This window comes from Pseudopodoces humilis, chromosome 2 (assembly GCF_049639895.1).
Source record: "Pseudopodoces humilis isolate 2021_Gansu_Grassland_sample_001 chromosome 2, ASM4963989v1, whole genome shotgun sequence".
In the NCBI taxonomy this organism is placed as follows: Eukaryota; Metazoa; Chordata; class Aves; order Passeriformes; family Paridae; genus Pseudopodoces; species Pseudopodoces humilis.
In genome coordinates this window covers 89,629,774-89,653,173 of record NC_142201.1, presented here as the reverse complement: position 1 = coordinate 89,653,173, position 23,400 = coordinate 89,629,774, and the positions used below count along the sequence as shown (strand labels likewise).

The 23,400-nt window shown below is 41.2% G+C and overlaps 2 protein-coding genes across 3 annotated transcripts in view; one reads left to right on the top strand and one right to left on the bottom strand.

Moving 5' to 3' along the window:
• Window positions 1–814: 814 nt before the first annotated feature.
• Window positions 815–16,111, bottom strand: RABL3 (RAB, member of RAS oncogene family like 3). Its single transcript, XM_005523880.3, has 8 exons — window positions 15,984–16,111; window positions 15,706–15,797; window positions 13,968–14,097; window positions 11,193–11,307; window positions 9,907–10,057; window positions 9,191–9,262; window positions 8,318–8,356; window positions 815–5,712 (listed from the first exon to the last, which is right to left on the bottom strand). Exons 1-8 carry the CDS (start codon window positions 16,027–16,029, stop codon window positions 5,647–5,649), a joined length of 711 nt encoding a protein of 236 aa, XP_005523937.1. The 5' UTR covers window positions 16,030–16,111; the 3' UTR covers window positions 815–5,646.
• A 135-nt stretch (window positions 16,112–16,246) lies between these two features.
• Window positions 16,247–23,400, top strand: part of GTF2E1 (general transcription factor IIE subunit 1) — a 48,758-nt gene continuing 41,604 nt past the window's right edge. Inside the window, exon 1 of one of the 2 annotated variants that reach the window (XM_005523879.3) lies at window positions 16,247–16,380. The gene's annotated coding sequence lies outside the window, so the exon portion shown is untranslated. Of the gene's footprint in view, window positions 16,381–19,542; window positions 23,296–23,400 lie in introns of those variants that run through there. The other variant, XM_014253481.2, reaches the window with a different exon arrangement.

Below are 23,400 nucleotides of genomic sequence, written 5' to 3'. Positions count from 1 at the left end.
AAGCAGAAGACATCAATACCACTGTATTTGCTACATGATGCATGTACCACTGAATGATACCTGCAAACCAGCATCTTATTACTTGTGAACTGTTCTCAGTGGCAGCTGAAGAGGTGTTCAAAGAGCCTATCTACTTCAGAGAGGTAGCATGAAAATACCAAGGGGCTTGCTTAGCAGGTAGTGTTCAACACCCTGGTGATGAATGAAGGATGAGGAGGAGAATGGAAAAGATTTCCTTTCTATGAGAAGTTGAAGCAGCTTGTATTTGATCCAATAGAAAAAGGGGACTAAAAAAATTTGAATTCACAGCATATGCATTAAAAGGCATTTTGTTTCCCGCTGATTCAGGTAGTGGGGCCATGGTGTGAGCTATTATTGGATCACAGCTCACCACTGCTTCCTGTGGCAAGGCATTGTCCGGTCCCAAAAGTCATGCTCTTCTATCCTCTGCAGAAGACATCACAGGTGACAGAGGCAGATCCTTTCTGATGCATTTGTGCCCCTCCTGTTGCAACAACCCGTTGCACTGTTTCACAGTGATGCACCCTGTTTCTAAAAGGACCAGCTCCTCCTCCTACCTTCATCAGCTAAAATGCATCTGTGATGTACATATTAATAAATATCCTCATTCTCTCCTGTCTCTGTGATCCCAACTTCCTCAACTTGCATCTGTTCTTTGCTTGTTAACCCTTCACACACTGCTAAATGGGACAGGAGCTCTTTAGAGCAGCTGTCTTTGTTTATCTGATAGTGTACTACTTAGTACCAAGAGATTTAGTCTCTTTTTTGAACCTCTCATCACAATAGAAATAAATAAAGGAATAATGTTTTTATTTATTTTTTTTTATCACTGCCAACAGCATTGTGTTAAAAAAGGCTTTTTTTAATACACATGTACTTTCCTGTAGAATGGCTCTTATGAAATATGTCCTTGTCATTTTTCTGTGACTGTTTAGCAGGAGATGCCAGACAGGTTAATTATTATCATTTATTTGCTCAGGAAAGATCATAAAAGTTGTCTGCAGCAGAAAGCACATACTCCTTGCTGCCAAAAAGCAGATGCTGCATGAATAGAAGCTGGAGAAGACACCTGCTCACGTTGCTGTGATGCTTCTGCCTGCAAGCTAGAACCACCACTCTTAGAAGTCAGCAGAAAATTTATTCACACTGCTTTGTTCTGTCCCTCCCCACTCTGGTGCTAATTTTGGACAGCCACTGAATTTGCGATCTGACCTTTCATTCAGCAAGGGTAGGACAATCCATCAAACCCACGTAACCACAGCAGAACAAGCCTCAGGAAGAGCAGATGGTATCAGACAGAAAGATAAAAGCTCTGAGCATAGTCGTTTTCACAGCTACTGGGCATCCTTGTCCTTTCAACAATCTTTAACCCAAAGCCAGCAGTGCATTTCCACTGTGTAAACATTAACTTCCAGGTCAAAGGGAACATGGGTGTGCATGACTGAATTTTAAGTTGGTTTGCTCACACAGTCCAGACTTCATTTTGATCTAGTCAAGAAAGAGCATGTGTCTTTATTTATGAGCTTGTCTTGTGTTCAACATCTTTTTGAGAGAAGTCTGTGGTGGTGCAACGAGAACAAACTTCCCTGTGCAATTTCAGTAGGTATGGAACCAGCATTTCTGTGCACTGATAAGGCCAAGGGACACAAGCATCTGTACCTTGGTGATACAATGACAAAGCAGGAAAAAGAAAACACATTTCTGCATTTAATGGTATTTGCAGCAGGTGTTGGCTAAGCAGCTGAACTGCCAAAGATAGATTTCACAGTCTCTCTGCTGCCATAGAGAGCTCTGAACATCTAAACCACCTTCCTTACAAGTATGCCAAGGACTTGTCCTCAAAGCTATGCTAAAGCACACCTTTCCCAAAGCAACTAATGCTACCCTGGAAAACCCTAAACATTGACAAATCTTCTTTTTTTTCCATTAACTGTTTCAGGCATCATCACTCTCATTGTTAGGGAGCTACATCTCATTTCAAGACCCATTCAGAGTCAGGTCCTGAATATTGCTGTTCATTGCAGCTTTGCCTGCACAACTGGAAATCCCTTATGCTATTCACATGGCCACTGTTTGTCAGTGACAGAGACTCTTCTTAATTTCTCCTTTTTGTCCTCATGTACCATAAAGAAATATATTTTCCACACTTACTGATCAGATGTCAGAATAAAGACAGTAGCACAAGTGGATAATAAATAATAATACTTTTGGCTACATGTCACAGGCCCTCACTAGGTGGGAGAGCTTTGCCATTAATACCTGAAATTAAAGACTGGAACTGATTTTATTTTTCTTCCCCTCTTCCACCTGATAACTATGTGATGTTTTTTTCCTAAAATCCCTGTGTGTCTTAGGACCTAACACAGAGTGCTGCAGCAAAGCACACCCTAAGGAAAGCTTTACTTCTGCACACTTCCTGGTAACTTGCCAGCCAGTGACAGGTTCATCAATAATGATAATGGCTTTTGGTCGAAGCAAACTAGTGCACTAAGCCACACACTTGCTCAACCCTACAAAGGAATCAAAGTAAACAGCATTCTCATAAGGAAAGTGAGACAGAAACATGACTTCTAACAAGAGGAGCCAACTAACAAAAGAAATAGAAGGATTAAGCTCTCTTTGCTGAAAAGCAGAAGCAGGTTTTCAATCAGTGAAAACTGTCACCTTGTTATCCACTGAGAAATGAGAACCCAAACCCTGACTTCACCATAGCTGACTGATACTGACTGCAGGCTACGACACAGCAGTTCATCTCTCATTTGTGACAAATGGAGCATATTGTAGCTGCCTCTGCAAATATAATCAATAATGAAAATTTGTATTAAGGTTCCACCCAAAATCCCATTACTGGATAGGTTTCACATGCTTAAAAAGCCAGTGGCATCCTTGCTAAATTTTCCATGTTAAGGACATACTCATATTCATTCTGACTATCCCCCCAGTCATCAAAGTGGTCATAGATCACCCAGAAAGCTCTGCCAAGCCCCTTAGGAACAGGGAGGGCTCATGGCTTATTTGCTCTACATTTCAACTGCGTGTGCATGGGAGGTCCAACTCATCTCACATGTATGAGCCACCTTCACTGACACCTCTGGAACACAGCACCTGGGCACATATTTCAGCCTGGGAAATAACACAGAAACATTGAGTAGCTTGAATTTAAAGAGACTGGGTAACAAAATTTTGATGTGAAATGTGTGTGCATGTAATAGAAACCAGAGACAGACAGAACCAGAGATGAAAAAAACAGAGAAACAGATTTTCAGTGGTACAGCAAGAGAGAAGATGCATGGCAGAGACAAACAGAGGAAAACAGGAGAAAAGGGGAAACCAGAGAGCAGAGCATGAAGCACAAAGAGGAGTCTTTGTGACTTCTTGTGATACAGAGGGGTCAGACAGATGGGGAAAATGGGGAAAGAGGGATAGTAATTGTGAGAAAGGGAGCTGGAGGAACAGAGAATGAGGTATAGGCAGACAGAGTCAAGACAGACAAAAGGGTCACAGGGCAAGGAAAGGGTGTGTGTGTGTGTGCAGAGAAAAGAAAGGTAAAACACATAAAGCAAGTGTGACACAGAAAAGTTGTCTGGTGTCTGTCCCTGAAGGTGCAAGTGAACCATTTTTGGGTAGCTGAAACAGGTAAGGTGGAAAAGCAACGTTATCAACTCCCACTGCTCACATACTCTTGGTTCTGACAAGAAGCTGGAACTTCCTGCAAAGATAAATGTAGTATCATCAACATGCACAACTCCACTACACATCACCTTGTCCTAAGAAGGAAAAAATATACCTAATTGTGGTTACCTGCTGAGATCTAAACAAATAACTTATTCTGGGCTAGAGACCTACTTTAAAACATGCAGACAGGTGAGCTGCAGCCAGGGATTTGGCCGCTCTAAAGATGCCACAGGGTGAAAGAGGAAACAGCACTACAGCTTGCTTGTTCTGCTGTGCAGTTCCTTAGGAACCTGAGGGAGCCCAGACCTGGTTACCCTAAGACTGCACCTGACCTTGAGAAAACAATTCCAGCTTTCATTGTCAAAGTATCAGAGACAGATATTAGTGCTGTCACGAGCTGCACAGCTCAGACATACATTCTTTATTATGAATATTTTGGTACCTTGTTTTTTCTGGCTGTAAAATAACTGTAAACTAACAACATACTTCACACAAGCATCTAAAAACTTACTGCATTCATGTCTACAAATGCTCTCAGACCTTTCTGGAAATGGCCTAAGGAAAAGCAAAGCATACGTATTTTTAAAAAGTTTGAGCGGTGCCCCCAGCTGTCACTTTTGTGCCTGATTAGTGGCAGTAGGCAGGTTTCCATTTACTTCCAAGCAGCTGCCAGAAGAGCTGCAGGCAGAGGTTATCCAGAGACTGCAGAACTCTGCTCCCTGTCAGTTTCACACCAGCATTTTACTTTCTTCTATCCCCATTTATTATTAATCTCTATTTATATCTAACTCCAGCTCTTACTTAGCCTTTGCCAGAGACTTAACCATTAGAGGTGACTGTGAGGAAGGAGTGGAAAAAATGTGCCATAAATCAGACTTTTACCACTACATGGAATTCTAGCAAGGTGAGAAACCGTGCAAAGCTTGGGTTATTTAGGAAAACAAGACCCTGTACAGGAGATCAGACCGGATCAGTCTCCTTTATTCTTAGCGCTAACTATGTAAAGGAAACACCTATATCACAGAACTCTCCTCCTAATCATGCTCAGTTCGTACTAAGCTTTATATCCCTTCTAAATTTCTATCCATTCTAATTCAGAGGATGTTCTTACATTTCATGTTTTCTGAATCCACTAAGTCCTCAGTAGGACCATGTCACATTTGTTCCAAATAAGCACTGTATAAAAACATACTTTCTCCATCAGTTTTCAATGGATTGCCTTTTAATTTAATATAAAAAAAGACCACAATCAATTATGAAAAGATTAACAGGAGAACCTGATTTACTTTGCCCTCTCCAAAGTAAACAATTTTAATTTAAGCAGCAGAACTAACACCAGTTGTTTTCTACTAATGATTTTCTTTTTAAGGCTTCAAATCTTTTTTTCATATCTTGCCTATTGCTTTTATCCCTTTTGAATAGGGATGAACAGTGTGCTCTAGGTGAAACAACACTCCATTCGCTTAATGAAGGCATTCTATTATTTTCCAGACCACTCCTTACCCGTTTTTATGTTTTGCTCACTTGTTTTGGTCACTTTAATGCACATGAGAGTCCCACTCAGCATCATCCTTCCTTCAGAGGTAAAATGAATGCAAATCATTGCAAAGACTGTCCATAAGTTTTCCAAATGGAGTCAAGGTGTCACATATATGTGCTGTGTATGATGCAGTTTCCCACAGCAGTGTGAGAGGCATTCAACATTGCACACTTTCCCCAGAAGTTCCCATATATCCAGATGGTCTGCAATCCTAAGAAATACTCTAGGCTCCAGATTAGGTTTTTGGAAAACCTTTCCCAAGTTTTTTCCAGCAAGAGAAGCTTCAGCAGGCTAGCCAGCTGTAATATCATTTTACTCTGTTTGACAGAAGCATTACTGTCCTTGAGCACCCAGTCAGAATGGGAATGTCATTAGGAACTCAGAGAAGTCATCTTCCACTTCTTCAGTGCTCAGTCGTAATGAAGGCTCTTCAGCGTTCCTCCTCCAAACCTCTTCCTTTCAGAGAAGCCAGGAATCTAGAGGCAGGGAAGACAAGTTGTCATGTCAGAATCAGCAGGAGCTCCCTCTAGCCCACACTGTTACCAAGCCAACTGCAACAGCTTCCACACCATCTCCAGAATCAGGGCCACAGTGCTTCAGCTGACTGCTAGAAGAGCACCACTAATTAAACACTGCACAACTCCACTACAGCTCATCTGTTCTGTGGGGCTCCTTAAGACTTTTTGGCAAGGGAAATTGAAAGCATCAATCCTAGCCCAGTTAATGACAGATTTCAAAGCCTGTATTTCTCCCTACATTCAAGTGCATACTAGAATTTTTCTTCAGTTCATTTTTAAAACTATAAAACAATAGAAACCAATCCCTATCAAAGAGCTGTTGAGGCTTTATGCCTTCAAACCCGGGCAGCAGCACTTCACGGGCAGCTGAAAATGCAGTTTTATCAATGGCTGAAAGCTTAAAGAAAACCATTGGGATAGAAATGGCTGCAATAATACAAAGGATTAGCAATCCTGCTTTTGCAGCCCATCTGCAGACACTGCTTACACAGTGACAATGGATGTTTACAAAGAAAATCAACTTGAAACCATCAGAAGCTTCTCTGGCTTTAACAGTATTTCAGACAGATTTTCAATCCAGTGCATCTGTGAATCCCCTAAAGAAAGTGATATGCTGCTTTCTAATACTGCATATCTACCCTCCTGGCATCATAAAACTATTTGATTACAGGCCAGAGTAACTTTTGCCTTACTCAATACACACAAGCATTAACAGCTGACCCAGTAGACACGCCCTCTCAAAAAAATTCCACACTTTCATAGGAAATACAGTCTATTAAAATGAAGGGAATCAACAAAGCCCTACAAATCATGCCAGAAGAACATGGACATGGGTATGGATGGTATGGGACAAAAACATAATCTACAATTCACAGCAGATTGCAGAGGTTACACACTTCACTGGTAAGCAGAGAGCTAAAAAGGCTTCCCAAAATAAAAGACCACTAAAAACTGCAAAGATTAAATTTACTTGGGGTTTTCAGGCCCAAAACTCAAACAGATATGCAATGTATTCACTAAGGTACTGGTTTATTAATCTCTGAAAAGTAATCATCTCTAAGGATAAAATCAGGCAGATTTTGTACATAGGCTCACCTCATGAAAACTGCTTTGGGAATTTAAAGAGGAAAAATGCAATCATTATAAGTAAAAAGTACCTGAACACCATAGGTAAAAAGTTATCTGATTTAGCATTTTTTACATCAAAGTCACTAATTAAGAGTAACAATTATTTATTTATCACAAATCTGATTGAAGTTGTAGCTATGAGCAATTTGAAACTTATTATTCTTTTCATCCTGAAGAAGGATGTTATAAATACCTCAAAACATGAAAGATCATAGTGACCTATCATAGAAAACCCACAAACAAACTGGTAAGAGTAACATTAAGTTGATAACTTCAATGGATAACATTAAGAGGTTGTACTGAAGTCTCCATTTCCAATTTGGATTTTGCCTCTTTAAACATGACTATTTGCTATTTATGATTTGTTTTAAGCTTGTGAGCTCCTGTCAGGACAGTAGACAGTCATCAGCAGGCAGCAATCTTTGGCACACAGCCAAAAGGAATGTATAGTTAATCCCTGGCTAGCCACTAAATAGGATTAAATAATAAAAATCTTACATCATGCATCAAAGACAACCAGCACACAAGCAGGTTTCTGCATTAAGGTATTATTCCCATGAAAGGGAAACTTCCTTTCAGTAGAATGTTGGGGGGAGAGGGGAAGACATCATGCAGAACCGAAAGAGGCAAAAGTGAATTTATTTTTAAAAGGCACTACAAAAGCACTCAAAGAAAGGAAGCATTTTGTAATCTGTGACTACTTTCCCCCGCTCTCCCCAAGGGGCTTTCAGCACAGCTACCTCTAACAATGTACAGGTGTGACTGTACTTCAGAGATGCTTTTCATGGTAATTTGTAACACCTTTACATATGGTAAATGCAACTTCACTAGTCCCTGCATGGTAGACTGCACATGGGGAGGTGGGGGGCACAAAAGCTGAAGTGGCCTGCCCAAACCAGAAGTAATTTTGCTAATACTTCCCCAACTGGCTGAAAAGAGTTAATTCAGGAATGAATTACAAGCTGATACCATACAGCCATTTTCCTTGTGGCTCCACTGAGTCTCTGGAAACTACCTCTATAAAACATAAAATCTAGCTCCAGCTGTGCAAAAAAAAAGAAAAAAAGGCCTTTTCATTGTTTTCATTGACCTTCAGGATAGCATCTATGGCCTAAATCTGCAATCAAGCAGCCTGAAGCTGACAGAGCTGAAAGAAATAATATTTTCCCATTTTACTTCATTCTTCCAACTTCCACCATGTTAGCATACTTAAGTAATTCACTGCCAATCACCTTACAGACAAATACTTCAGCTGACACAAGTCAGCTATTCTTCTCTCTAGCCTTACCAGCTGTGCTCCCACAGATATAAGAATTCAATTACCGGCACAGATTGTCATTTAGGTTGCATGAAGCTCATGTTTTAAAGAGGACTGTGTCAGCAGTTCACATTACACAGGCAGAAATGAAACAAAAGAGGAGGAAAAGTGACAAACCTGATTGCCATCTCTTAAGAAGTATCTCTTCTCTATGACCTGGGAACAACAGAGAATGATCTTAGCTTGCACAGCATATGCATAACCTCAGATTGGAAACCAACACTTCACACATGAGCACTGAAACTCATGGCTAACTGGGACAAGGTCTGACCCCACATCTCTGCTCTGGGCCTACTGCTTTATTAGTGCAATGCTCTAGCACATACAGTAGTTGCCACCTGCAGCCATTCTTAAGACAAGCTGTCTAATTATCCTCAACTTCAACACAGTTAATTTAGTTAGCCCTCCTGGGAAAAGGAGGTGATGGTTTGTGTGTCTCCTGCTTCAGAGTCAGTTACTGGCATTCCCTCTCTGCAGGGATAGTGGTTCCTACTACTGCACAGTAGCCCCACTATGCTATCTTTGCCCAGGGCAGGTTTAAAACAGAATTCCTTCTCTCATTTGCACAGGGGACCTTAATGGTCTCCTTATCAGTAAGGGAAAGTAATATTCTTAAGTAATTTCTTAATTCCTAATGGCTACTTTAACTAGGATCAGCAGAGCTAACCAGTCTTTTATGTCCCCACATTACTACCTCAGAACACTGCAACCCCTCTGGCCTGCCAGACAACTTCAAAAGCATAAGCAAAGTGTCTTTGCACATTTGTGAGCTCTTTTTCACTGCTCTACACAGATCAGGATCTATATCTTCAAGCAGATCAGCTACCTCCTATAGGGTTCCAAAAGCAAATTAATCTCTGGCCTCCTCACACCTGACTTGAACCAACTCAGAGAGTGGCATGTGAAAGGAGCAGCTTAAACTGTTGGTCATGCTCAAATCCCAGACAGCACTGATGCACAGGATAATAAAACATCATTTCATTGACTTACCTTATCAAAAAACCTGCTTAGTTTGACAGCATTGGATGAACCTGCAGCCAGGTAACGAGGATTGGTGCAGTCCTAGAACACCCAAAATACAACAATAAACCAAGCACAAGGAAATCAGTGCAAGGAAGCCAAGCACAAGGAAATGAACATACCCTTTCCCCTGACACACACCATCAGCGAGGGAAAGCAATGGATCTGCTGATTTCTGCTCCACAGTCACTTCAGAGAAAAGACTAACTCTTCTGTGAATCAGCTGCAGAATTCCAAGCAACCCCCCATATGCTCCACATCTTCCTTCTACCACCAGCTATACAGTCAGGCAGTGATTTGTACAGGCTACACCTGAGACTGGGTGTGTGTATACAAGCATTCACACAGCACATGTATATTTTTATACTCATAGATCTACATGAAGTCATCTTCATGTTTCATTCAAAGACAGTCTATGCCAGAGCTATGAACAAGAAAAAGAAAATTTAACTCCCAACCAATAATTGTAAGCTTAAGTGACCTTTTCTAATACCCCTTACATCTCCCTGTAGTGAAACAAAGATACTGTTTCATCGAGCAAGGGGCACAACCAACCAAAATGTGAATGACCGGCACTATCAGAAAAATCTCCAAAAGCTAAATTTTTATTACAACATCTTTACTTACTAAAAATTGGACCCACTACCATATGAAAGATAAACAACAGTGATGACAAGGATACTAACCAAATTTATCTCTTCAGCATTGAAATCCTCAGCCAAGAATGCTGTTCTGGTCAAAACTTCATTCCTCTTAGTTTCTGGGATCTGATCCAGTTTTGTTCCTATTACCAGCAGTGGGATCTGGTTATCACTAAACTGTTCACGGTCATAGTCACTGATGAGGGAAACAAATACAATCTTGAGTGAGGCAATGGCCATGTAAGTGGGCACAAGTACAACATCACCTCCCCTGTGCCCTTCAAAAACCAGTAATTTATTTATTAATGGCCCATTTATCTATGTTAAAATGTGCAATACCTTTAAACTAAGGAAGGGCTTCTGCATCTAAGTCACTACAGAGGAATCCAAGCTTCAGTCATTCTCCTTAGCTGGGATAATCACTTGTCTGTCACTTTTACCTAAACCAAGCTTTCTAGCAAGTAATTTTACAACCAACAGCAACAACTTGAGCAAGGAATTACTAGTGGCCAAACATCTGTCCTTGACAGAAGTTAAACTTTTGAAAATTAGAATGATTGTGAAGAACCTGCATGTGGAGACACTGGAAAATTTTGCAGTTTATACCATGCAAATCCTCTTTCCTATCTCCTATGTTTCTACAGAAACACCTGTGTACCAGAACAGGGAGATGAACAATTTATATTCTTCCCACAAGAAGCTACTCCTCGTTATTGCATTCCTGCTCATGTGTGAGGTTTAGCAATGATTTTAAAACCTCCTTGACTAGATGGATGACAGGAGCACAGAGGTACAGGAGGAAATCCTTGACAAGGTGTTGGAGAGCTATCTACAAACATGATGTTTAAGCAGAGTTTTTTAAGCTCTTGTAGTTAGCCACACTCCTAAAATAATTCCCACATCACCCAAACCAAAAATGTATGAAGTGAACTTCCTCAGTCTTGGTGCATGGAGAGAGTGCCTCTCCCGTGACATTTCCTGTACAATGGCATCTCTCAGTACAGGCAGAGAAATCTTGAGATAACAGAGACTGGACCCACTTTCACAGAGGCCTCAGACAAATAAAGGATGTAGTAAACATCTTTTCCCTTAAAGCAAGGTCTCTGCCACCCAGTTTGGGAATCTACTGTCAGAATCACCTGATTGGCAGTATAAAAGAAAAAGAACAATCAACAATCAACTTTATTTGATATTCCCCATTTCTTTCTTTCTTCCAAATCTAACCACATCTACTTTCCTGTGGAGACCAAGTAGCCTTAGAGATGAACAAAGATTTCTTCAACTGCTTGGAATTACCGTGTCTGAGCTCTGCACATATGTTTTTGACTCACCCATTTGTCACAAGAACTCCTGTTGGAGCAACATCTCTGTTGAGTGCTTCCAAAGACCAGCGATACAAATTCTGGGATGATTTCTTGTTGGTCAAGTCATGCACTAAAATTATCCCTAGAGTGAAAGACAAGACAGCAAGGTGCCATTTAAAGATACATATTCTCTTCGTTATTTTACCAAAATGACACCTGCAGGTTCCCAGATATCTGAGAATGAAGTAACGGATGTATAACCAGTTCAGTTACAGTGAGTAAGTAAGGTTGAAAATATCAGGATGCAACAGTATTTTTAAAGCTGCTTATCAAAAATTGGCTAAGAGCTAAGAAAAACTCACATGAAAGCAGGAAACAAACAACCACCTCAGAGTTTAATCTGCAAAAGGCTCACAGGCATTCACTGATTCTGTCTACTTCTGTGATACTGAACTTCTATATTACTGCAGCAGAAAATTTATCCTTTCTCTGGTAAACCTAATTATTTTTTGTCGAACCATCTATAAAGTCTAAAGGCTTTTTCTTTGTTTTAAAAGAGTTCAGAGAGAACTACTGCTTTCAAGAATTAATGCTACACATTTGGGGAGGTATCCAAAGGGGAGATAGAGACTGATAAAATTTCATAGACCACTAAATGGCTGGTAGAAGCATGAATTAATAAGATTTATTGTACTTAAGATTAGGTTTCTAGCATTTTTCATTACCATGAGCCTTCAAAATATAAATACTGAGAGAGTCAAGCTTCCTAGCTGTGCTATTAACAGACACCCACTTCTGATAACCACAGTTCCTAACTCAATTACCAACTCCTGCTAGCAAATTTCTTCTATTTATTCACACCTTCTGCAAAATGTGGAATGTTCCCACTTCCTCCAGACTTCAAACTACCACCAATTCAAGAACAAAATGGAATGATACCCCTTATCCGCACCAGGATTCATTCTCAAAACACTTCACAGCCTATAGGCAGAAAAAACTGACTAATTTAGTCTTTCACCTTAACTCCCAGAGGTGCCACCCACTGTACACACTATGAACAAACCACATTTCCACAATACCCCACATGACTGTGCACAGACTCTGCCATGAGAGCTCCCAGCATATCACAGCTATATCCCTATTTCAAAGCATTTTTCTGGCTTACAGTATAAAAAGGCAACTCTGCTAGGTGTCCACCCCCAGTTTAGAGAGAAAATGCCTGATACAACGTAACTTGGCCTACAGCAACAGATCCAGAGGCACTTCTGCACAACCTGTGAGAAACACTCTCCACCTCCACACACTCTCCCTCATTTCTGTCTTTGATTGGTCAGTTTCCTTATCTGCTTCACCTAAAAACTGCACAGTTAATTGCACCAGCAGAAAGACTGTCAACATCTAAAAAGAGCAGGCAATGACCAATGACTACTCAAGGAAATGCTCCTCCCACAACAAGGTGTGCAAGCCAAAGCCTTACTGCCCAGTCACTGTCCTCAGCTGTAACAGTCCCCACACCAGGTGGAGAGTCAGCAAGAATATCTGTGGATAATCCAAAACCAAACTGTACCCAGCCTTGTCAACAACCTGGCAGCCTGCACAGCTGCTGCCACAACCAAACACTAACTCGTTTTCAGAGCACTGAAAGCCCAGAAAGCACAAGCAGTCAGGCAGAAGGAATGCATTCATCTTCTCTTCTTAAATTAGGTCAAGCAGAGGCAATTTGTGAGACAAGCTCTAATGGAGAAATTAATCTAATGAAAGAAACAAGACCCAAGGTTAACTACCAAAGTCAACACTCTTCATATGCGAGCTGTCTAATTAGTATCTTTTTGGGCAGTGGAGATAAATAACTCTATTTTAATGTCATCAATTATAATTCAGATGCACAAGTCCAAGATTTCATTTCCTAATGGGCTGTTCTAAGGTATTTCCAAGTCTGACCCACACTTCCTGGCACACTGTAGATTTGGTATCAAAAAGAAATCAATTTTTTTTCATATGCCAAAAAGGCTTGCTTTGAGGGCACAACTCAACTCAAGTCTTATATACAGAAATATGGTCAACAGTATAAGGAAGAGGCATCTGATACACATCTATTTTTAGTGAACTATCCTGAGATGATGAAAAGTAACAATTGAAATACTGCACTGTTATGTTTATAATCTCTTATTTGCTCTTGTTAAAGACACAGATGAATTACCAGGCCTTTAAGACAATATCTCAACAGAAGGCACAAAATACTACTTTCTACATATGCAGTAAGTTGCAAGATTCAACTCTTAAAAACAAGTTGGTAAGCTAAATGAGCAGAGGCAAGATGGTTATCAGCATATGGCAATTTCATGTGAGACAGCTCAAATTTGCCAGGGTAGGAACAGGGTAACTATCAAAGTTCATAAAAATTTAATCATTTCTCTGCTGTAAGTTTTACAACTGAACAGACAAGAAAATATAAATAATAAAAAAAAATCTTAAAAAAAATATAAATCATATTTCTGCAGTATATCAGACCTGGAAAGGTGAAGGCAACCACTGCATCCTCAAAGCCTCCCTGCTGTGTCAGCTGCACAAGACTGAAGGGAAAAGCTGGTAGAGCTCATCTGCAGATGTTTACTTCAAATACATGCCATTCACAACTGAATCCATAAAATTCTGCCTATGAATGGTACCAGGTTTTTTCCTGTAGAAATCAGGAAGAACAGTGTAGCCCTCAGCCAGGCTGCCTGGAACTCTGCCCCAGAACCAAGAGATAGCTTCTAACAGAAAGAGAAGTAAAAGCATATTTACACCAAGAAAACTTACCATTCAGCAAATTATAGAACACTGCTCGTGTGCTTTTCACACTGGTGGCACTGCCCACGGAACCTCCAACATCCCACAGCTCAATATAATAGGTCTTCTCTTCTGGAGTTCCTTCTTTGTAGTCATGGATCTGACGAAAAATTCACATCATACATAACCACAGCACATGTCACAGGAGCTCATCCACATGACATACTTTCAGCTGGAAGGATTGTTGCACTTGGATAGAAATTTGGAAATTCTCATGCTGACACTGCTTCAAACCTCTTAAGTGAAGAGAGATGGAATGAGTCAAGCAGCAGCCACTGGACACCACAGATGAAGACCACCATCTCATGTGAGATGAAGCCTGGTGAGTACACAAGGAGCATCCTTTGCTTCTCAGTATTAACAAACAAAACATCTCATGATGTGCTTGGACACAGCATTTTGCTAAAGGAAATGGAATAATTAAGGTCTTGACCTCCTACAGTTGTTAAAACCCACATGGCAGCACTGCAAGAATATTAACACAGGTGACAGACCTGGATTCTAGCTGACCACATCTTTTTCCTACCCAAATTCTGACATCTCAACTGAATTAATCAACAACTTCTGCCCTCAGATCTGCTGAGTACTTTTGCTCCACAATCAAACAGGACTGCCATGCTCTTCTCAGATTTTGGAAATACATTCCTAACCTAGGGCAATACATTTCAAGGAGAATGCAGCAAAGAGTGATGAAGGAAAAAAGCATTTATCAATGTCCCATGAGGACTGTAGGCTGGGCCAAAGAACTGCTGGAAGAACATCCTCATTCTTCCCACAGCAAGTCCTGCAGTAAGCAGTCAGGAGGAGAAGCAACCCCATGGTCACAATTGTCACCAAAAACCAGGAAATAAACTCTCTAACCCAGTTAGGTTAGAAAATCAACACTAATTTATTCAGCACTGAGGTACATGAGTAGCACTTCACCAAATGTGTACATCGGTCACCAAAACTTACAACTACTTATACATTTTGGTAAACAAAGGAATTAGTGTTTACTGGTTTACAAGTTACGCAGTTCTCTCCATTAATTAGTATTCTATCTTCTATTAGTTATTGATTTCTCACTTCTCATGGTAACTAGCCCACATTTTCACCCTTTTTGTTATTTTTTTCCCCAGATAGGGAGAGTCTTATTGTCTTCGTTAGTTTCTTCTTCAGTTATGCTTTCTGTAACATGCCTTTGTGGTTTATAAATTCTGCATTACTGGTGTCCAGGTCTCAACAATAAATTTCTCTTTTTAGTTTCTTCACCCAGGTCTAAGAGCACTGAAAAATGTCAGGCCCTAAATTTTAATTTGTTTTTCTCACACATGAATATCACCCAGATCTTTCCTGTGCTCCCACAACCTAAACAAGCAAACTGTTTTTCCCCACTGTGTTTGACTGACAACTTGGCTGTTCCTTGCCTGTTTCTCAAGGAACTGGCCACCTTCTCACTTGTAACATGCCAGTGGCCACTGCAGCCACGAAAGTGGCTACAAGTGACAAATATCTTGTCTGATTGTGACAACCTTGCGAAGTCAAAACTTGCTTACACAAGTGCTTGGCTCGCATTTGATGCTACTTGCATCAGAAGATTAAGCCCTCAGCAAAACACATGATCAAAGTACACCTCTTTCTAGGGCATTAAGTAATTAAAATAAAAAGTCAAGGCCCTTCCCTTACACGTCAGGCTCAGGGCCACCAAGAGGCCGTGCACGTCACCTACTCGCACATCCACGGAGCAGCCCACTGTCCAGGACGGGTTTCCCAGCACCTGGTTATGGCACAAGAGATGAACGAGCGACGATTTTCCGACACCTGCAAAGTGCACAGAGAGAGAACAACTCCTGTGAGGCGGTGCCCAGGGTTACAGGTGGCGAGGCCGGGAGCAGCACTGAGTGAACGCGGGCGGTCCCGGCCCCTCAGGGGGTAACGGGGAGGGAGGCGAGGAGCAGATCCCCAAGGAGCGATCCCGGGACAGACGGCCTGGGGACACAGACTCACCGGAGTCACCCAACACCAGCACCTTGACCCTGTCCAGAGCCGCCATCTTTACCCAGCCTAGCAACAACACCCGGCTACCGGGGTGCCCGCCAATCGCGGCGCGTGTACTTGCCTCTTCTCTAAGCCTATTGGCTGGCTGCTCGAGCGGCCGGCGCGGCTCTCACTTCTGATTGGCTTATCCCCGTGAGGGCGGGAAGGCGCGGTTCTGTCCGAGCAGGCGATTGGCTCGCTTCCCCGTCGCTCGGGCGGCGCGCGGTGCGCGGGAAGGGAGGGGGCGGGGCAGCGCGGCGCACGCGCTGCCAGCGCCGCTGACGGCAGAGGCGCGCGCGGCGGTGACTCTGTGGCGGAGCCGCTGGAAGCGCCGCCCGGAGCCGGGAAGAGCTGGAAGCGGCGCCAGGTCAGTGCCGGCCCCGGGGAGCGGGGTGGTGCCTGCGGCCCGCGGGGGCCCCCGGCCCGGCGCTTGGGTGCCACAGAGCGGCCCGCGGGGCCCGTGCTCCCCTCACGTTGTGCCCGTCTGGGCCTCTTCCTCGCCTTGGCTCCTTCCCACCGTTTGCCGTTCCTCCTGCGGTGTTTGTTGAGGATTCTTTGTTTTGATCTGTCTTTTTTTTTTTTTAATATTTTTTTTTAGAGGTACTGCTGACCTCCTCTTGTCCTACAGAAACCTACACAGTTCGATGTTTAAACCTCAACACATAAAAGTGGGTAGGGAATGGGAAGCTGTGCTGACGGCACAGGGATTCTCCCCTCTGACTGGCGTTAAAGCATAGCCTGCTATTATAGTCCGGGAGGTCTGTGTGGTTTGGAATTTGAAAGGAAATGCAGGGTTATGGGCATCTGAGGGGGAGCTGACTGGCAAAGCGAGCTCATTCCTGTTTGCCAGGTTGGAGCCAACCAGCCAGCGGTGTAACCATTCAGTTTTCCAGGTCAGCGGGATGAGGTTTGTGGGTTTTTTTTTTTCTTCTTCTTTTTGGTTGTTTTATGGTTGTTTTTTTTTTTAATTTTTTTTTGTTTGTTTGCTTGTTTGTGTTTTGTGTATTACATTTCTTCTGGCCTCAGGAGTGTGCTGGTTCCCTGAGAAGCAGGCAAACATCACATCTCTTAGTGGCACTGAACTGTTAAACGGGTCCAGCTGTCAGGCTTGTGGCCTTCCAAGCAGCTCAGAATGAACAAGGGAGATCAGCATTCTGAAAAGGGAGTTCAGCTGTGCACAGCTAAGGTGCATTTTCATGAAGACCAGGTAGCTTAATATTTTTCATCCACAAAAGGTGGAGTTTTTCTTTCATGTTTTCCAGTGCAGGGGCATCCTCTTTTATGTGCTGGTTCTGTTGCTTATCAGAGTTCACGACCAGCTCATTAAACTGTTAAAAAACATAGCAAAAACTAAAAAAAGTATTTTTCTACCTTTAAGTGATCAGTTTGGTGCAAGGGATGGTGTTGAGAGGGCAGAGCCATGTGCCTGGGAGAGGTGCACGTGCCTTTCTGGCAGGAATGAGGCTTGATAGGAATTGCATTCCTGCCTTCCTGTGACATGCAGCTCACTTTCTCACAGGATGCTTTAGGGGATTCTTCTAAACAAGAAACTATGTCAATTAAAGCTAATCTGGTGTCTTGTTACTTAGATTTTTTGTTTCTTTATTGCTTATAACCATGGTATAAACCCCCTTGCTTGCACTCAGTGCACTAAAACTGTACTGGATCCAATACTTCCATAATTTTTCGTTGTCTTTCTGCAATTTCCAAAAGACAATACTGCTCACATCATTTATCATGATGAAAAGTGTGGAGTTCCAGCTCTTAATAAATCCATAATGTGAAAAGCAATTACTACTTTTTTTTTCTTAACCCCAGCATTCCTTTCTACATTTCTGATAAGCCCACTGTGCTTTGGTGTAATCATGACTTCCTAGGCTTGATATGTGAGAGAAATGATCTTGCTTTCTTCCCTTTAAACAAACCCCTAAAACCTTACAACTACCTTATGTGGAGGCCAATGCTCACATGACTCCAAAATAACACATATTCTCCTGGTAGGTTTTCAAGAGGTTCTGGTATCCATAATTAAAATTTTCTAGTGGCTCACATTACAGTTAGGTCAATTTTGCCACTGTGTGGGGAAAGTTCCCCATCCTCATCTACATCCTTAGCCATGCATTCTTTTCTCTGTTTTGCGTTGGCTCTAGTCTGGTAAAATAAATTATTAAATTCTTGAACTTTTCTCCTTTGCCCTCTCTGGAATGTCCAACTTCTTTAGTTTGGCATGTTAGTTTTTCACTTTTTATCAACTTGATTCACATTGCTATAGTGAATAGTGAGCTGCCAGAATTAGGACAGAGGGTGGGGCTTGTGGCTAAAGGCAAGGAAGGAGAATAAAGACTTCCTTAGTGGGGGAAGGTGTAATTTGACTTAAGATGTAACAGGAAATTTTGTCCATTTGTGTACGTGAACACAGGCGGTACTTTAATTTCCTGACACCTTGCTATTGTTTATGCTGGTTTAAGATTATAAAAGTGATTGAGGATTACATCTTGAGCTTGCATTGTTCAGTTTCTGCCTGGTGTGGTCCTTATTACATCTGGCTCAGTGTGTTTTTACTTGTGGAATTAGGGGAAAACGCCCTCATTTTAGCCAGGCCCCTCAGCCTTTCTGTGTGCAGCTGCAGCACAACTTCTCATCCTGAGTGACAAAAACCCTTTGAATACCTGTGGCCTCCTGGTTTCAGTTAGGGAAAGCCAACAAAGAAGATGGGATTTCAGTGAGAGCAGATTGTTCTTTTCTGCCCTCATGCTTCAAGACAGGTCTTGCAATGAAAATACACTACTTCTCATCAAGATGTAGTGCAGAAGGAAGGCTGAGCAGCAGTGTTCATGAACTCTTCAGGGAATGAAACTCAGTAAGCTCTTGATAAAATGTCAGAAGATGATTTTGCAATTGATGTGGGATAAAGGCAGTTCTGGGCTCACTACAGAGAAATGCAAGCAAAAACAGGACTTGAAAGTGGAAGATTCTGTGCCCTTTTCTGGAAGGGATGAGTAGTGTCTGGGGTTACGTTGTACAGACATTGAAAATTGTGATGGCTTCTTTTCTCACTGTAGTTCTGAAATTTATGGCTTCCCTTCCTGCTCTCAGGAATTCAGGATTGCTTCTCTTAGCTTAACTTCATTAGAGTGAGAGACTAAAAAATTGGGACCTGGTGTTTGCAAGGAGTGACAGCTGGAGCAGGGTATGGCATGTACTAGCTCCAGGGGAAGCCTGTTGTACCTGCCACATTTACAGGTGAGGGAATTCTCTTCTTATAACCTGATTTTGATTTCACCCGAAGAAACTATGTCAGTGGTGTAAGCAGGTAACTTTTTTCACCCCCTTTCTTAAAAATCTTGTGCCAGAAGCTTGCAGAAACATTTTCCAAGCAAACCAGCAAAAGCTGGTTTCAAAGATTTAGTGGAAAAGAGTACTATCTAAATAAATGGGGGGAGAAATAGGGAGCATCTGTGCAAGTGTTAATGGCGTGTCTGATAGCCTAGGTTCACAGTCAAACCTGCAACTCCAAGTTTTCCTCCAAAAGAGATCTGGGGTGTTACAAATGCTTTGTATAGCCATATGAGTATGAAGAGCAGTCTGCTTCCTTTTTTAAGATTCTGCTTTTGAAGATCCATTGAATTTTCTGGGTAAAATTAATATAAGTCTCAAAAGTTACATGTTGAAACAGGATGATCTACATTTGCAGTATTGGATAAAAGTTCTGTTAATACAATAAGTGATGTAGGTTTTCATATTTTCTAGTACTATGTTCATCTACATTATGGCTTCTAGGTTATCACCCTTCTAGCACTTTTTGTCTCAGTTTTAGTGAGGAAGAGCAGGAATAAAATCAGATCTAATTTCATTAGCACAAATAGCTCTAACAGTCTTAGAACTCACTGAAATTGAAACCTCTTGAAATTGTTGTATGTGGAGAAGAAGGGTTCAAGTTGCTTTGATGTTGCATCAGAATAGTCCTGGAAGTGGGGGTGTTTGCTCAGTTCAGTTTCTGGTTTCTGTGTGGTCTTTCATCCTATCGTACTGAAGGGTTTTTTTCAACTCACTTGTTCTCCCCCGACATCCTTTCAGGCATCTCTGGTTACGCTGAAGGCCTCATACATTTTACGCAACCTTAGGTACAATCTTGGAGAAGGTACCCTGATTTTCTTCATCCAGCAGATCTGATTATGTTGTGTAACTGTAGGTCTCTTTTTCCAATGTTGCCTTTTATAGACACATCAATATTAATTCTTTCAATTACAGCAATTTTAAAAACCTAACAGATGTGTATTTAGGTTTGCTGTCCTACTGTGTTAACACAGACAGGTCTGCTTTCCTCCTGTACCCATAATACGGGATTGTATTAACGTAATTACCCAGAACAATTCCCCCACCAACTGTCTCTTTTAATAAAGTCCTTGTTTAAATTTGGAAGTTCTTCTTTTGGCTGTTTCTGAATATGATGCTGTCCATTGTGCCTTGTTATTGATGCTGTAGGTGCTTACTGGCATAGCTGAGTATCTTGGCCCTTATATTTTTTTTTTCACCTGAAAATATTCCTTGATGTTCATGAATTATTAAGGTCAGTTCAGGCATTATTATGAAACAGCTGCACGTCCATTAAAACCTTGTTAAAAGGTGTTACCATATTTCTTTGCACATGTAATTAATTCAGGTTTGACTTACTGCTTCAGGGGAAGGTGAAATCATTGCTAAAGGATGCAGTGGTAAAGTCCCCTGTGTTTGAATTTTGTGAGCTGAATCAGTGTCTTTTTTTGCCTGGTGAAAGATGGTCAGAATTTGCAGTTTAGGGATTAAAAGCCTTGGATTCTTCATGGACCAGACATCAGCTTGGCCTGGTGAGATCTGGCAGTGGTGTGCATTTGCTTTTTTTTTTTTTTCTTTTTTTTCCCCCCCCTCAAAGATGGCACTAGTTAGTTGCTTGTTTCACTTCAAGACGGTCTTCTGCAGGATTTAGTGTGTTAATCCACTTTTTGAAATGGAGGATAACAGGAAAGAATGGATTCTGATGTTTTCAGCATGCTTGTATTTCCATATATCCCCACCTGGAAGAAAACAATATCACAGTCAAAGTGCCCTCTGTTGCCTGAGGACATAAAAGATTTGGACATCACTCAAAATCGCCAGCAGAGTAGAAGAAAATGTGTTTAAACTCCTCGTCCCACTAGATGAAAAATAATATTTTCTAGTGATTGACACTAAGAAATATTATTAAATCTCTGACTGTTGCTGGAAACTCTTAGAGTTGATTTTATTTATTGGTTTCTTGTAGTCTCTGTTTAAGCTGTTTGAGTGCATTATTCAGGAAATTGTACTTTAAACCTGTTTTGGAAGTGTCTGTGGAAATCTGCACCTGTCTTATCAATGCAGAGAAAGTGCTTTCCATCAGCTCTCAGATGAGGTGTCCAGAGTGAGATGTGCTTATTTAAAAGTACTTTTCTCTTTTTTTGTAATTCGACTGATGTCTGAAGGTCACTGTGCCCCTGCAAGTTGCATCACCAAGTTTTTCTGCAAGGAAGTTTTAGGGAAAGTGGTTTGTTAGGAGAGAATATTGCCTGCTCTTCAGACCAGCACTTAACAAGCTTTTGACTTTAAAAATTTGACTTTTTAACTCTCCTGGGGTGCCAGGTTTTATTTAAAATTGATCTTTACATTTATTCTTTACTGTGCTTTAACTTTGAATAAGATTCAATCAATTTGAATAAATCAAGGATTCCCTCCAGCTTCTGCATTGACATTGTTTTGTAGTGTCAGTATGTTCCTGACAGATACAGTCAAAAACCAAGATTTATCTTTAAGTACTGGAAGACTGAAAAAATACCAACAGAATGATGTTGATCTTTATAGACAATATTCTGTGACAGTATTTAGATTTGGTCTCATTTAGATATTCCAAAATACTATATGGCTAACTCTTGATGGGGCATCATTTATTGCTAACACTTTAACCTTCAATGCAAAGCTCTGTAAAGCTCTCCTTTGTGTGAGATAAATCACTGTGTCTCTGGCATGCAAGAGAAAGCTGGCTGACTCTAGAAGTACTTGTTTCATGGTTAATTTGTGATGTGATAGATGTGTTTTAATTTAATTTCCTTAAAGGGAAGCTGTAGCTGGACATCCAGGCATTGTTTGCTGTGAGCTGTTCTCAGCCTGCACACCAGCAGTCAACAAATGTCATTCAGTTAATTTCAGTTTGAGCACTGTGAATACCATTTGGCCCTAAGTCAGAGGAAAAGAAAAGCTGAAGCAGAGAAGTGTTTTAAAAGAAAAACACAAAGGTGGTGTTTTTCCTATCCAACAGGCAGGAAAGAGAGGATGCTGTTGATTTACTTACTGTGAAGCCTCACATTCCACAGTCTAATTGCTTTGCAGTTGTTCTGGCCATAACCCTTGAGAGGAACATCTGTCCTCAGTGGCAGCAGAGGGTAGGGGTGGAAGAGGAGTAAAGCCTAAGTGGGAAATACTACACTTTTTGGAAAGGACACTGTTTCTCATAAGAAAAAAAAAAATAATCCAAGGAGGCTACTGTGATAAAAGATCAGAGATTTTTGAGAAGTCTTAGCTGATGTGGAGTCAGCAGTTGCAGTACAGATTTGATGGTCTCAGAGGGTTGTCTTAGTGTAGGGAGTGGACAAAAATTGTGTAATGGTTTTTGTGAAGAGGCCTATCACAGGTTTTATGATAGTAATGAATAAAGAGGATACTCATCCAGATCCACTCTTCTGCTGTCACTTTTTGCTTTATTTGATCACCTTGAATACTGGGGAGATGTATATACAGAGTGTGCAACATCTGAGGGAAGTGAAAATTGAGATTGGCAGAGTTTTGCAATTTAATGTTTCAGTTCACATGTAAAAATTGCATAGCAAGGATGAAAAAAACCCCCAAAATTAGGGTGAGGTGGGTTTTCTTCAGTGGAAAGAACCTTTTGCTTAAGAAATGGTTACCCGTGTCCTAAACTAGCAAAGAAAACACATACTGAAAAAGTTAATTCAGAGCGTTATTTGATGTTAGCTGGGAGCACAGTCTTCTGAATAGGTATTTCAAAAGCATCTCTAATACTTCTTTCTTCCCTTGAATTACTGTTGTTGTCTGTGAGCTACATCTGCTGACAATGTGAGGAATTCCTTGCATATGATCTTACATATGTTGCCATGTATGTCACAGAAGCTTTTAATAGTCACAAACCATTTGTGCCATTTGATGTTATGGTGAAGAAAAGTGAAGAGAAAATGGAGTACTTAGAAATTATTGTCTTGTCACAGACAGCCTGGTAAGTGGTGGTAAGTTACTCAAAGATTACTTCACGGAATACTTTTTCTTTAAACACATCATCACTTCATGTTGGGTATGTCTTGATTTTTGCTTCATTTATAAT

What these genes read in the sequence shown, in the direction of transcription:
- RABL3 (XM_005523880.3), bottom strand. Translation starts at nt 16,029, where the DNA reads ATGGCGGCTCTGGACAGGGTCAAGGTGCTGGTGTTGGGTGACTCCG. An exon ending in ATGCTGAAGAGATAAATTTG is followed by an intron (nt 9,263 to 9,906) that starts GTTAGTATCCTT and finishes TGGGTGTTCTAG; the next exon opens with GACTGCACCAATCCTCGTTA. An exon ending in TCTTAAGAGATGGCAATCAG is followed by an intron (nt 5,713 to 8,317) that starts GTTTGTCACTTT and finishes CCCTGCCTCTAG; the next exon opens with ATTCCTGGCTTCTCTGAAAG.